General features: G+C 44.4%; 2 protein-coding genes across 3 annotated transcripts; both read right to left on the minus strand.

Annotated features, from left to right (window-relative positions):
- Window positions 1-1,366: 1,366 nt before the first annotated feature.
- Window positions 1,367-9,130, minus strand: LOC101070144 (centrosomal protein of 95 kDa-like). The gene is made up of 21 exons (XM_029850608.1): window positions 8,682-9,130; window positions 8,074-8,202; window positions 7,580-7,687; window positions 7,347-7,454; window positions 6,762-6,831; window positions 5,971-6,089; window positions 5,711-5,865; window positions 5,053-5,104; window positions 4,824-4,891; window positions 4,479-4,663; window positions 4,275-4,404; window positions 4,089-4,197; window positions 3,771-3,988; window positions 3,603-3,695; window positions 3,344-3,492; window positions 3,038-3,272; window positions 2,886-2,960; window positions 2,627-2,779; window positions 2,383-2,529; window positions 2,228-2,299; window positions 1,367-2,144 (listed from the first exon to the last, which is right to left on the minus strand). Exons 1-21 carry the CDS (start codon window positions 8,704-8,706, stop codon window positions 1,968-1,970), a joined length of 2,577 nt encoding a protein of 858 aa, XP_029706468.1. The 5' UTR covers window positions 8,707-9,130; the 3' UTR covers window positions 1,367-1,967.
- Window positions 9,131-12,785: 3,655 nt separating this feature from the next.
- On the minus strand, window positions 12,786-14,859 carry LOC105418384 (CD209 antigen-like protein 2). 2 transcript variants are annotated; one of them, XM_029850668.1, is made up of 6 exons: window positions 14,634-14,859; window positions 14,207-14,314; window positions 13,937-14,086; window positions 13,562-13,686; window positions 13,376-13,476; window positions 12,786-13,310 (listed from the first exon to the last, which is right to left on the minus strand). In XM_029850668.1, the coding sequence occupies exons 1-6, from the start codon at window positions 14,827-14,829 to the stop codon at window positions 13,169-13,171; spliced, it is 822 nt and encodes a 273-aa protein (XP_029706528.1). In that variant the 5' UTR covers window positions 14,830-14,859; the 3' UTR covers window positions 12,786-13,168. The 2 variants fall into 2 exon arrangements, with proteins under 2 accessions (XP_029706528.1, XP_029706529.1); XM_029850669.1 differs by having other exon boundaries at window positions 14,662-14,846.
- Between the last annotated feature and the right edge of the window lie 5 nt (window positions 14,860-14,864).

A 14,864-nucleotide genomic window follows, 5' to 3' on the forward strand; every position in this document is an offset into this window, starting at 1 on the left:
CGAAAGAATCACGTTTACAGAAGGAATACCGCATTTGATGGTCTGGTTTTGTCTGTAGATATGAGAAACGCATGTCTTCCACCGCATCATTCGCCCTTCAGAAACCTCCATCTTCTCCCTAAATCCAGCATCCGTGTCCTCTCAGACAGGTAACCACAACACGCACGCACGACACTGTTAATGTTATATTGATCCTTTCGATCCATTTTCATATTAATCACGACTTTGCTAATGTGTTCCAGTGATGATCTTATCTTGGAAGATGAAGATGCTGTGAAATCCTTCTCATTTCATCTCAAACTGGTAGAAGTATTACCTAAAACCTTATTTTGCATAAAAAGATAATGACACACAATGTTTATGGATGCTTTTAGACATTTGTGTATATATTTCATTGAGATAAACTCAGTATTGAATCACGTAGGAGATATCTAAATTCTGTGTTCATTGAATCAAATATCCAAAATACCAGGCCACTTTAAGAAAAAAAACTGCCTCCAACTTTAACACGTTTAAATAGAATTGCTTTTGATTTTCGCTGATCTTCGCCAACCCTCGTCCGACGAGTTGTGGTTGTCTTCTTTCAGAAACCCCGGAAAAACGAACGTCTCAGTCAAAAATCAAAAGCCGATGAGACGGCAACTGATGAGTCGGGAAGCTGTAAAAGTGGTCAGTCGTGTTGCCTTCAGCAGTCCTGAGGAACATAACATATGTGCACTGTTTTAATGAAGAAAACAATTCACCAGATAATCCAGCAGAGGCTGAAGATTTCACCATCTCATTAAGTGTGGGAGACGGACGTCACCTCGTGGACCTGGGGAGGTACGATGACCTCAGGGTCAAATATCCTGAGATGACAGTTGAGGGACTCTTACTTGTGTTTCAAATGTATTTTTTCTTGGCTCTCAGCTCCTCGGAATCCATTGTTGACGAGGAGTGCATCCTGGAGCTCTTCGAGTCGTGTCGGACGTGTCACCGACGGTGCAGCTTCAGGAAGCGCGTCACAGGGCTGAAGCTTGAGATCACCCAGAAGTGCCGTCTGTGCCAGAGCTGCTGGAGATGGACCAACCTGCCGGAGCTTGGCGAGGACTATTTACAGAAACTGAACTGAATTCGCTGTCCCTCTGGATCAGCAGTCTGACACGAGGCAACGACTCGGCCAGAGTCGGCTCATCAAGACATGGCAGTTGTTACCGATTGAGTCTAAGCAGCTTTGGAACCATTTGTGCTTCAAGGTCAAGTTTTTTTTTTTGTTTTACAACTTCAACTGTTCAGTTTTCAAACCCATCATAACCTGTTGAGGCCCATTAAGAGCGAGCCAACGCAGCCAATGTTCAGACACAAACTTGTTACACACCGATCTTTAACTGCAAGTCTTGGTGTATTTTCAAACAATCCTGTTTGAGGTTCTGGTAGAGGATTACAAAACTGCTACAAGAGAATTAAGGAAAAGAATTAAAAGTGATTATCGTCGCCCCCTGATGACCAGAGAGCACAACACCAAGCGGATTCAAAATCAGTTTAAAAATAAATAGTGGCACGGTTAAAACAAAGACATGTTGCATATTTAAAAGTCAGTCCATGTGTTATATTAAGACTCATCTGTTGTTCTAATTTGGCAACAGGAATTTTAAAAAATTTGCTACAGTATCAACACAGACTGCAGAGGGAAGGAGTCTCGTTAGAACATTCTTAAGTACTGAAACAGAAGAAGGGGACTTGGTCCAAGGTGTCATTAAAGTGTAGCAGCAGGGTGGAGAGGATTTCTTAGCTCATATGCTAGCAGCTACAGACGGTACAGTTCACTTCATGATCCGTAACAAGCGTAAATGTGACCGTTTTCATCTCTCAAGGCCGGGCAGAAGGCATCATTCGCCATCTGTACCATCACTTGTAGGGGGCGGAAACAGCGACGTCCAGTTTCCAGTAGGCGGAGCTTAAGCCAGCTCGTTGGTTCCCGTCTCTGCTCATTGCAGATAGCTCGTGTTGAACTGGAAGGACGCCATCTGCATCCGATTGCGCAGCCTCTGGACCTCCAGATCCTGGATGAAGTTGTCCTCGTCGTTGTGGGTGATGATCTTCTGCAGTTCCTCGATCTCGTGTTCCATCCTCGAACGCAATTCCCGCTTCATCCTCAGCAGGACCTGCCAATGCAAGAGTGAACAATTTGAATAATCCGCGCTCATCTTCAAAATCAAGGCACCGTGTATTGAACCAAAGCGTTCACCTTTTCCTGAGCTTTTTTCCGAACCTGGACCTCCTGTCGCTCCTGTGCCAGCTTTTCGGCTAGAATAGAAAACTATTGGAGAGAAACAGTGAAAGAATGTCGGCCTGAACCATGAAGGTTAATTTAAAAGAACAGCACGGCCAGTGTGATCCTACTTGGTCTTTGTAGTAGTTCTCCATTGATGTGACGTGATCCTGGTATCGCCTTTGCTGCTCCTGACGCTGCTCCCTGGCATAAGCTCTCTGCTCTCGTAGCCGAACTTTCTGTAGCTCTAAACTCTCCTCGAATAGCTGCCGAAACATCTAAACACACGGGCACAAATCAGTTAAACACCAGTTCAATCCTAACAACACGCTCTACTGTTGTAGAATGTTTCACCCTCTACAGTTCAATGTTCACCTTCTCCTCTTTGGTGCGCATCCTCATCAGGCGTGCACGGTGCTGGACGTGGTAGTCGTCGTAGTATTTCTTGGCTCGTGCCGTCTGCTGTCTGCGTTCCCTCAGTCGGCTCTGGGTCATCTTCTGCTGCTGGATGCGCTCCTTGAACTCTCTCTGGAAGATTCAGTGTTTCAGGTTTAACGGGGCCACAACGGACGTCGCGATTGTGCAGATCAGGAAGGCGACCGCGTGCGCGTGGAAAGGCGGTTTCAGGGCTCACCAGGCGTCTTTTGTGCTCTTGGTCTTTGTGGAGGTGCTCTACGAGCAGGTCGTGCTTCCTCTGGGCTTCCTGCAGCTGCAGAGAAGCAACAGAACAGTCAAACACGCTAAACTCTGCTGTTCCGGGAGAATCTGCAACGGCCACTGTCCAACCTGGCTGCCCAGTTTGCCACCGCGCCGACTGGACGGGGACGCCGCTGCGCGGAGCCTGTGGGCCTGCTGCATCTGCTGCTCCCACATGCGCCCCAGGGAGTGGGGGGAGATGTGGAGGTGCGGTAACTCCTCCAAGAGTGCAGGGAGCAGCTCGTTCTCATTCACTTTCACTGGGTGGAGAAAGGACAGAATAAAGGCGTGAAACAGAGGAAAGCTGGACAGAGATATGGCATATCTCCATTTCGAAAGAACTTCTTATCTTAATTATGGCAAAAGCCCAAAAAACTACATTTAAAGTGTTTTCATTTAGTAAAAACTGACTTGAGGGAGGGTCTTCTAATCTCGTGGCGTCTCCGCCCTGATGAGGGTGGTGTATGTTGGGGCGTTGTTCTGCCCCTGGATGGCGTGTTGACCTGAGAAACATCCCTCAGAATAGCCTCTCGGTACTGTCGCTCCTGCACATGCACCAAACAAAGAGTTGGTTTAGCAGAAACACACCATGTTCCACACACATCTATGATTTTTACCCATTATATGTGTCTAGACTGATACACAAATGACTTACGGCTTCCTGGGCCTTCAGACGTGCCTCATCTACATCTGCCTGGTCTTCGTCCTGACCTCTCTTTGACTCTTCATAGGTCCTATTCTGCTGATGCTGGAAGAGTTGAAATGTTCTCAAATTGTTGAATAGCAAGAAAACTTTAAGGGTTCGGGCTGGGAAATAAATCACCTCGTGTTTCCTGTGAGACCACCTTTGGTGTTGGTCCCGTCTTGAGTGTTGAGAAGCTGTGAGAAGGGTTGGTCTTACGCCCTCCAGAGTGGAGGTGTTGCCTTGTTCCGGGAGGGAGGAAGGACCTCGTGAGGAGCCGGGCGATAAAGACTCAGTCTGGCGGCTGGATTCTGCATCTAGGAAACGTTCCAGTTTAATCGTCGTCAGATGTCTTAAACCTACACGGAATTTCACAGGCAGCCCTGGTAAAACTTTGAACCTACTGATGTTTAATTTGAAAGGAGTTATGTTGGCCTACGACTGTCAGATTGTGCGTACCTGTGTGCTGTCTGGGAGTCCCGTGACCCTCTGTGAGGCTCCCACTGTGATGCGACCCTTGGTCGTCCTCTCCCGTTTCTCCACTTTCAACCAGAACTCGTTTAAGCATCTAAAAACAGAAAGGGTTTATATTGAAACTGGACTCCGCTGAAGCGTGAAGGCAAAATCTCCTCTCCTTCGGAGCACCTGGTCGAGTTCCTCCAGCCGATGGGAGAGTTTCTCAGATATGTGGTGCAGCTCTTTCTCCGCCTGCTTATTCTTTCGTCTCTGGTCCGACAGGGATCCTTCCACGCCGTCCTCGGGCAACCTGCTCCTGCTCGAAAATACACAGCAAGCATCGTCACGCCGCCCTCGCGTTCCCACACCGTCGCCACCTTAGCCGTGCACTACCTTGGGCTTCTCTTGTATTTGTGGTGCGTCTGGGCGTCCAGGTGTCTATTTGTAGCGCACACGTCCTCATCGTCCTCCACGTCTGGAGGTGAGAGGGAGGTGGCAGGCCTCCCATCCTGCAGAGTGAGGTAAAGAACATCCGGCTGGGTGTGAAATAAAACCCTCCTGGGGCCTCCATTCGTTGGCTGAGGTCAGGCAAAAAAATAAAAAGATCAGCGTCAAAAGAAAATTGCATCTGCATTCAGTGCCGTGCCACATTTTTGTATTTAACACAAATCTCTTCTGTTCAGGTCGCTGAACCATCAAGCAGATTATTTAACAAGTCTCAGCTTGTTGCCGTCGTACCTCCAGTGTCTCCTCCTCCACCTCTGCCCTGGATTTCAGCTGACAGGGCAACGATCTCTCAGTCGCTGCTGGATACGAAGTGAAAGATGGAATCAATAACATTGTTGTTCCTTAAACTCCTGTGGCGATTTTCTACTTGGGGCCTTGCAATAAACATCAGATCGTCTCTATAACGATCTGTGACGCAGGCGTCAGTCCGATTCTTAGCTTTTGTGTGCGCTTTACCTACCAGGAGACTGTAGCCCGTTGATAACCACGACGTCAGCTGGTGGCTGAGATCTCTGTAGATTAAATAGTGATGAGGAAATTAAAACGAGGTCAAGAACGAGCGGTAAATACAGTCAGTTGCTCAAAGGAAATGAACCATCAAACGTTCCAGAAACCTTAAACCTGTCAAAAGTGATGTCGCCTCTGTTGATACCCTTTACTCATAATATTACTCAAAAATTAATAAATAAAGACCCTTTGTGCTCAAGAAATTACAGATCCAAATAGTCACATCACGCAACTGAATCGCTTGGTTCATATGAAAAGGATCTTTTGTCAGAGGGACACAATGACTCGCTTTCATTCCCGATACAGGAGCGCCATCGGCACTCTGCCCTCCCAAATTCTGTTCATCACACCCTGAAGAAGCAAACGCAAAAACTAAAGGTGAACACACACTCTCTCTTATTAAGTTGTATTTTTTTAGAGCACTGAAATATTGGTGGGTGTGAAAGAGTCGTCTATATGGCAGAATATCCAAATGTGCCCGCATGTATGAACGATCTTATATTATGGCATTCATTTCACATTCATTAATTTACTGTAATTTATTGTTTCTAAAGTGGGGAAGATTAAGTTTCTGTCCAGTAGTAAATCATCTTTCTGTATCGGAAGACTACCTCAGTGGCGCACTCCCCCGTGTGGCCTTGGCTGGAACGGTCGCCTACTGGGGGGCCATCGCTCTGGTTCGGTGCCTGCAGAGCAATGGCTGTGAGCGGGGATTCGGTCTGGGGACCATCATGGGTCTCGGTGGGACGTGAGGTAGTGACCCCATCTGAGGTGTGGAACAGAACAACCAGTTGTGAACCATATTAAAATATGGTCATATTGTGCAGTCATATTGTTTGAAACTAACGCTGTGCCGTGTTCACTGTTTTACCTTCCTGTTTGGCTGTAAATGTGCGTGCCGAGACCCCCAAACCCAAGAGTTCACCATCCGATCTCTGCTCCTCAGCATCGGATGAATGGAGGGAGAGTTTACTGGCGTGTACAAGAGACCTGATCGATAACAAGATATTAAATTCATAAGAACTTCTTTAAAATACTTGTGGACCAAATACTTCCACCTCTGTGCTCCCCCTAAAGCCACAGAAATCCCAGATAACTGCACACCCTCTGGTACGCACAGGCGATGCTCTGCCTCACTCGTGGTTACTCCTCCTGCCCGTATGTCCACCATAGGACCCCGTTTCTGGAACGCACTCCCCAAGGATATCCTGACTGTGACACCTCCTTCAATTTACATCTAAACAGGTGGCCTTTAGAGCACGAATCTTAAACCTTCATCTTTTTTATGCTGAAATTTGGGCCGTTTAAACAGAAATGGTGTGATCAACATAGCATTTAGTGGATTCCCGCAGTAGTCACCAAACACATGGATCTGCCGGGCGACATTGTTTAACATCCTAATATTTACACTGCTAACTGAGCCACGCTGGGCGTTGCTTCAACAGGATGTACCATCCGAAAGTGCACTTAAGGAAAATGCCAAATGCAGGGCGTCTAAAAGGCGTCACACAAGCCGTCAAACAGCTGACACATAGACGAAAAAGAAGTGATACTGTAATGTAATTCAATCATTATCATTTTATAACGCAATTCCTATATTAGCAAGGACCTCTTTAGTGTTCTAGGACATAAAATACACTGCTGAAAAGGTGAAGTTCTTACTCTCCGATGGAAGACGAGGATTGTTCGGGCTCCTCTGTGACGGTACTGTTCCTCAGTGCTGCGATTCCATCTGAAAAGATAAAGATGTGAAGAGCAGCTAAAAGAACACATCAACAAATCATCATTGCAGTTCCAATCAATGGCAGATTCAAGAACAAACACGCTTTGCAATCAAAAAGCAAGTTTTAAAAGCTCATAGAAACACATCGGACCAACAATTATCAACTACTAATTGGAGCATGGCAGTAGGCTGACAGAGGGCCTCATTCAAACAAAGACATCCTCAGTTCTGCCAAAAGAGCTGACTGTTCAGTGGAAAGGCCCAAAAAAAGGAGAGAGAACATCTAACCTCAACAAAGATAGTAAAGAGGAAATACACTGAATGTTTAAAGTTGTGAAATTTGCCCTTTCACCACTGCTAACCCACAACGAGCAGAATAATCGGTCATCTCTGATCGTATCTTCTTGTTAAAAATCCTTTCTCAATATTATGGAAGCAGCAGTTGGCAGAAACCTTCATAGAATAATCAGAAATTGTAACAAAAAAAACAGAAAAAAACAGGAAGGGAGAGTGATGGCTCCCACCATTCTGTGACTCTTCGATCATTTCCTCTTTAAGATATTCGAGGAGGCCATCAAAGATTTCCAGGAGGTTCTTGATTGAATCCTTATCCCCGCGGATGACATTTTCACCTGTAACCATGCAGACATCTGTTATATTTACCACTCAACAAAAATAGAAGACAAAATATTCACTTTTCACTCAGAAACACATGTATGCCAAATAAAGTCCTTATTTCTTAAGTAGATCACGGTACCTGTAATGTGCGAGAGGCTGATCTGAAGGTAATCCAGGGACAGTGAATCAATCACTGACTGAACGTTATGGATATCATCCTCCTGACTTCCTGCCGCTGCGATATAATCTAAGCACAAACAAACACACCACTACGGATAAACAGAACACATAAAACCATTCAAAAAACCACTGATCCAAACACGTGGCACACATTTAAACACTTCAGCTCTAATTGCTTGCAATCACAACGCCGTTCATATTAAACAGCTCATGCCTGCATTGCTAACTACAGCAACACCACAAGTTCTGTCAACTCCAGAACCCCATATCATTAACCTTTGACCCTTGGTGGTGTGGATGGGAGTTGAGAAACTGGCCAAGAATACACGCATGGTATATAATCCTAATGTATCCGGGATTAAGCAGGAAAAGCCTCACAAATGCTTGTTATGACAAAAATACTCTACATATTACTGCATCACGTGACTAAAACAAGCTCTTCAGGCTGTTTACCTGGAACCTTTTCCCCCAGAATGTTCTCGTAAAGAGCAATGAACACATCTGCATCACAGTCCGTCAGCTTCCTCACCCTGGGGTTTGTGTGACACTGGCGGAGCAGATTATTTGCCACATCGATCCAGTCTGCAGAAAACAAAAAAGTCAAGGGAGTCCTTCCGGTCACTGCGGGAGTCATTTTTCCTCTCACCGAACAGCGACCGTAAACAGTGGAACCAAAAGAACGGCGTCAATAATTAACAGCAAGTTTTGGTCGTAAACTACATGGTAGTAATGGCTTAATGTTACTACAAACTACAGGCAATGGTACAGACTAGTTTAAATGCCATAAATCCCCTCCAGCTTTTTCCCCGAAACTTTCATCGGTAGTATGAAAATACTCAGGCATGGTGCTAATTTAGGAAGAAAGTACGTCTCTAAATGACAAAAACTGGAGACTGATGACTTAATCGTGTTTTAGATGTTAACGGTTAAATAAGACAAGTCCAAACTTTGACCATAAATGACAACGGGGAAGTAGCCGAAAGCAGGAAGCTAACGTTAGCGTCAATTAACCATACGTGTCGTTAGCCTTGAATGCACCGGACCACCGAATCCCAACTTACCTCTCTCCCCCTCCTGGGTTCCCATGAAACAGTTGGGAAAATGCGACGGCCGTGTGCTCAAAATCCACGACAGACAGACCTCATGAAGCCAAAAGCTCCCAAGTGTTCATGAATAGCTCCGGGTCGGTGACGGTGTTGTGGTTTTCACTGACTGACCAGGAACTCTCCGCCTGTGGCGATCCGGCAAGATCGTCAACCAGCCGAGCCTTTGAAGCGTTGTACCCGAGGCTAGCTCTATGCCAGAACTAATTGCCTTTTTAAGAATTAGCTAACATTCCACATAATATACAACACGACTCCAGTTCAATAATCAACGCATTTCGAGGTAATATAACTGCAAACATGCAGTCAATATACTGGTAATGGGGCGAACGGTGAGACAGGGAAGAGTCCAAAAATACGGCTCACCAAAAAGATGGGAAATTCCCATCAGCGCTGCTAACTCTGGTTTAAAATGGACGTCTTGTCTGATTGGATGCAACACTTCTTCTTTGCTGCGTGAATCTCTCTTTTGTTTGTTTGCCTCCCCTGCTGGTTACTTGGTGGTACTGTCTGCGAGGTAAAATCGTGGATCCCGATAAAGTTCGCGTACACATTACGCAGTATTAATACGAGATTAAATAGCATTGTAGGATGTTTTAGGATGCGTGCCCAGTGGCTTTTGATCATTGGAAGATCAAAGTTCTTTTGAATCTGGAAAAATCGCCAAATGTATCAGTGTTGTATCATAGTCCTGAAACAAGCATCCAATTGTTTCATGATTCCATTTCCATTTTTTTTTACAGATATTTTCATTTTAAATGTTACAGCGTAACAATGTGTGAGGTGAAGTATTTGTTAGTGGTGAACTGTTTCTCATGAAGCAGAAGTGAAAATATAAATCACTGTAGCCCTTTGCAACAATGTAGTTTTATTTGACATAATTGAAACGCCGGTCTAGACAACCACATCTTGTGTGACTCATCAAAAACAACTGATTTCTCGAGTGGGAGAAGGGTTGCAGCATCAAATCACACAAAAAAAGACTTTCACTTTGCTATTGAAAACCTGCGGTGGTTACCCGTATTGGCCCGAATATAAGACGGTGTTTTTTGCGTTGAAATAAGACTGAAAAAGTGGGGGTCGTCTTACATTCGCGGTCTAGACATTATACCCATTCACAACGCTAGATGGCGCCAGATATCTTTAAAGCGAATGCTGAACTTAACGTCTCAGGCCAAAGCGAACCCCTGTCACGAAGAAGAAAACTAAAAATAGCGGTAGCACGAAGAAGAAAAATAAAAAATAGCGAGAAGAAAATAAGAGAAGAGATAACAGAAAATATAGAAATGTAGCGACAATCTGGAGAAAAGTGGGTCGAAGATATAATCATTTGTTTCAGATGTACTGTAATTATTTTCTGTATAAAAATTAAATTTGGTGTTCAAAAAGTCGTTTTTCAAACTTGAGTCTTGAAAAAGAGGGGGTCGTCTTATAATCAGGGTCGTCTTATATTCGGGCTAGCGTGAAGTAATACAATGCAATGGATGTTTTTTTAAAACCTGATGATTCATATACCGGTACGTCTCAGGACAGATCTGCATACAAATACAACTTAGACAGGATCTTGGCCTGCTTGTCCTCCAGCACTTTCGGGGGTGTCTCACACCTGGACCCCGGGATCTCCAGTCCATACTCAGTGCAGATGCTCCAGTACACCAGGGGTCACCAACCTTTTTGAAACCAAGAGCTACCGCTTGACACACTCCTCTAAAATAAATGGATCGTGTGTATCAATAACTTAGAATGGGTAACAGAAAAGATCAATATTCAACGCTATTATTATTAATCTCAGCAATTGTTCAGATGATCACTTCCACATTTGATCAGAAAAAAAATGTCGAGTTTTCACCAGACCCTTTCAACCATAAGAAACTAAACCATTTTAACAATTCATAAACTATGTTGAACCATGTTTTTAAAAGTTATGCAACATTTAAAAAAAAAAATTAACTTTCATATTGAATAAATCTTAACTGAACAAATCTACTGCAATTCTGCTCAAAATCTGTTACATTTTATAAACACATTTTTTAGCTCCTGGGCCTTCTCTGACTGTAGAATGCTTCCCGGTGGGCAGTTAGCATTAGCGTTGTAGCTTTCATGACGCGTAGTGAAGCGTCTCTCCACATTGTGCTGCTTCACTGTCATCACAGTCGCCCCACAGACGCAACATACACACCTTCCTTTCACAGTAGTAAAAAATTACTCTTCCTCCCATTCACTTTGAAAATGATAAATTTACTGTCTTCTTTTTGCCATGTTTTTGGGGTAGAAAATTGCCCTCCACTCACCATCTTCACTGCCCGCTAGTTTATTCTCCACAAGAGCAAAGGTTCTTTCATGCGCACAATACTGACCTTTGAACTGGGTCAGAGTTCACGTCACTTTATTTATATTTTTATTTATTTTTAAGACATTGTCATTTTAAAATCTATGTAAATGCAGGTGTGATTTTAAAAAAAATTCTTAGACACACCTCACTTGTGAGTTTTGCTATTTTTAGAACAGGCTTGCGGGCGACTCATGTGGTCATTGCGGGCGACTTGGTGCCCACGGGCACTGTGTTGCTGACTCCTGCTGTACACTAGGCCAGCCACCTGGTTATGCCGCTCCATGTATGCCTTGCCTGCTAGCATCTTGCACCCTGCTGTGATGTGCTGGACTGTCTCAGGGGCGTCTCCACACAGCCTACACCTGGGGTCTTGTCTGGTATGGTAGACCCTGGCCTCTCTTGCTCTGGTGCTCAGGGCCTGTTCTTGTGGAGCCATGAGTAGTGCCTCTGTGCTGTCTTTCAGTCCGGCCTTTTCTAGGCACTGGTAGGTTTTCTCAATATCAGCCACTTCCTCAATTTGTCGGTGGTACATTCATTGGCTTATCCTTCCATGATAGCCCCTCGGGTTCCTCCTCCTTGGTGGGCTTTTGTTGCCTGAGGCATTCACTCAGCAGTGGGTCAGTGGGGGCCATCTTCTTGATGTACTCTCGGAGGCTTGTTGTTTCCTCCTGGACAGTAGTTCGGACACTTACTAGTCCTCAGCCCCCTTCCTTTCTCTTTGTGTACAGCCTCAGGACACTGGACTTAGGATGAAACCCTCCATGCATGGTAAGGAGCTTCCTTGTTTTGATGTCAGTGGCTTGTATCTCTTCCAGTGGCCAGGGTGTTATGCCAGCAGGGCGTAAGTGTTAATGGCAGGGCGTAAGTGTTAATGGCCTGGATCTTGTGCTTACCATTCAGCTGACTTTTCAGCACCTGTCTTAACCTCTGCAGGTATTTAGCTGTGGCTAACCTCCTAACTTCCTCCTCATGGTTACCAGTTACCTGGGGGATCCCCAGGTATTTATAGCTTTCCTGCACATCTGTGACGTTCCCTTCAGGTAGTTTAATCCCATCAGTTGTGATCAACTTTCCTCTTCTAGATGTCCACATTTATCTAGTCCTAATGACATCCCGATGTCTTTGCTATAGATCCCAGTGAGGTGAATCAGGGTCAATGTCACGTTCGTTCTTGGCACACAGCTTGGTGTCATCCATGTAGAGGAGGTGGCTGATGGTTGTTCCACTTCAGAACCCAAAGCCACTCTTTGTGATGATCTGGCTGAGGGGGTTTAAGCCGATGCAGAACAGCAGGGGGGCACAGGACATCTCCTTGATATATGCCGCATCTGATGCTCACCCGCACAATTGGCTTTCCAAGCTATCCCAAGTGATAGCAACCTCAGGAAGAAAGAACATGAGAAGCTGGAGAAATTTGTATTTTCTTGTATCCGTCCAGCTGCAGATGTCCTGAAACACTTACACAAAATGCATTTTTCACAGGCATGTGGCTGTAAATAAGAGGAACCGTCACTTCTGCTAGTTATATTTTCATACCTTCATATCTATCGTTGCAATCTATTTTCTTAACCACTTGTTTCCTGTTTTCGGGGTCACGGAGAAAGTTCACATATGCTCTGAACGTGTTCTGGCACTTGTGATGCTAAAAAAAAAACCTGAATTCAACTGCTGTCTTTTACCACTTTAAATTGAATAATGTCGACTAAAGAGGGAGAGCAGAGACGTGTTGATCAGTTATTAAAAGCTTATGAAGCACACTATTTTTTATTTTGTTCATTGCCAAACTGGTCCAGAGCTGTAATAACAAGCGTAATAGATCACGTCATTGACACAAAGCTGCTGCTATTTTAGTAACTACCAGTGAGTAAATAAACAGACCCAAAGCTGCTGATGCGACTGGTTCATTCGTGCATCACAGGCACCAGTTTTCCTGCTTCAAAATGCACCGACACACAGTGAAAATACACTTTCACAAACCAAATATTATATATAAACCAGAAGCAGAATGTCCTGTTTTCAAGGTCTTTTAGCTGATTATCAATGCATCACCAACACCGTTACCATGGTTTCAGAGGCGACAAAAGATTTAATTGCTGATTTGATTACATGTCGGTCACTGATAAAGCTTCTTTTCACAGATCCACAAGAGGGAAAGAGAGCAGGATTCATCGTTCCAGCTCTTTTCTGCATTGAAGTTCTTTATATCACCACAGTTTTCGCCTTTCCCGCCGTTCGGCTCCTTTGAACTCCAGTAACTGGAGAAAAAGAAGACTTGTGTCAGAAAACAACCAAAGTTAGTCCTCTTATCAAAGACAGTAACCTTGTAGACATCGCCGTCCCGTCCACCCATTTCCACGACCCCTCGTTGGTCACGTCGGTCAAGCCGATCCACATGTACTTCTGGAACCGGTTGGCAAAAGCCTTGTTTCCAACACAAACCATCAAAAAGGTGATTAAATTAAACTCTCTGGTGAATATTTGGTCCTGCTCTTGTGAACTGTGATACCTGCTCTTCTTTGCTGTTGATGATCAGCAGGTCTGCACCTTTCTGAAAACAGTCACTTCTGCTCTGATTCCAGGTTTTCTTGGTGGAGGAAACTTGGTAGAGACTTCCGCTGAAATACACCCATTCTTTTCCAGCGGGGCAGGAAACACACATGGAAAAATCATATAAATGTGTTTCAATAAGTCAGAGTCTCATCTGTGAGAAATGAGAACTCTGTGGAGGAGAAACTTCAGAATAAACCTTCATCGTTGAAAATTTGAGGGTGTAGAGATTAAATTAGCAAAGTACACATATGGAGAAGTTTTCAGGTTGTTTTTTTTTTTTGAGTCTTTGGCACTTATCAGAATCTCTGAAAAATGACCTTTCTTCAGTTACCTCGTAACATTTTTTGTAATTCGTCGGTGTCTTTGCTGAGGTTGTTGAAGCGCTGTTGGACCTCCCTGTTTTGGGTCAGTAGCTGACTCGTCATGTTGGTGTAGATGGTGACCAGTCGAGCCAGTTGCTTTTCTGAGCTGTGCTTTGTATCTGTGACACATTCCCGATGAAACATTACTCCATTTGCTGCCATCGCTGACATCAAAATGAAAAGATAATCGTTGGCGAAGTAAACAACCAGACGTTTGTGGAGAAAGTATAATAATTTACACAGGAAACCCATAGTTGTGAGGCCAACCACCAAGAGAAGGCAGATCAGGGCCAGAAGTGCAGCAGCTCGGCGCGGCCTTTTGTCCGAACGTTGATCATTTTCAGCAACTGAAATGCAAAAAATACATTATAAAAAGTTTCATTTTCTGCATCAGTCCAAATGTCATTAACGTTTTCGTGCTTTCATTCATTTAGGTGTCTCTTCTGCTATATCTAGGATGTGTTTTAACCTTTATCTGCACAAGCCAACACAACGATTAGAATATTTCCTGGGATTAAATTTCATCCTGAAGCCAAATTTTCCAAGATTTCTGTCCTTTTGTTTTACAAACATGATGTTAAGACTCAGAACTAGTTTCTCTTTTAGCAATTCTTGTATTTTAACTGCGACAATCATCAACAACACATCTTTCTCTGTGTTGGTTACCTGAAAACGAGGCTTGTGGGGTCTTTACCTCCTGATTGGAATCCTTGTACACATGTCCACAACACTGACGACAACGCTCCATCCTGTCTGGGTGACCTGCTGGTCTCTCTACGTTCGCATAGAGGTCAAAGTCATCAATCATGTCCATCTGTTCTGATGGTCCTGCTGCAGATGTCTTGAAACACTTACACAGCATTCATCTTTAACACTTGTCTGGTTTTAAATAAGAGG

This window comes from Takifugu rubripes, chromosome 17 (genome assembly GCF_901000725.2).
Source record: "Takifugu rubripes chromosome 17, fTakRub1.2, whole genome shotgun sequence".
NCBI lineage: Eukaryota > Metazoa > Chordata > Actinopteri > Tetraodontiformes > Tetraodontidae > Takifugu > Takifugu rubripes.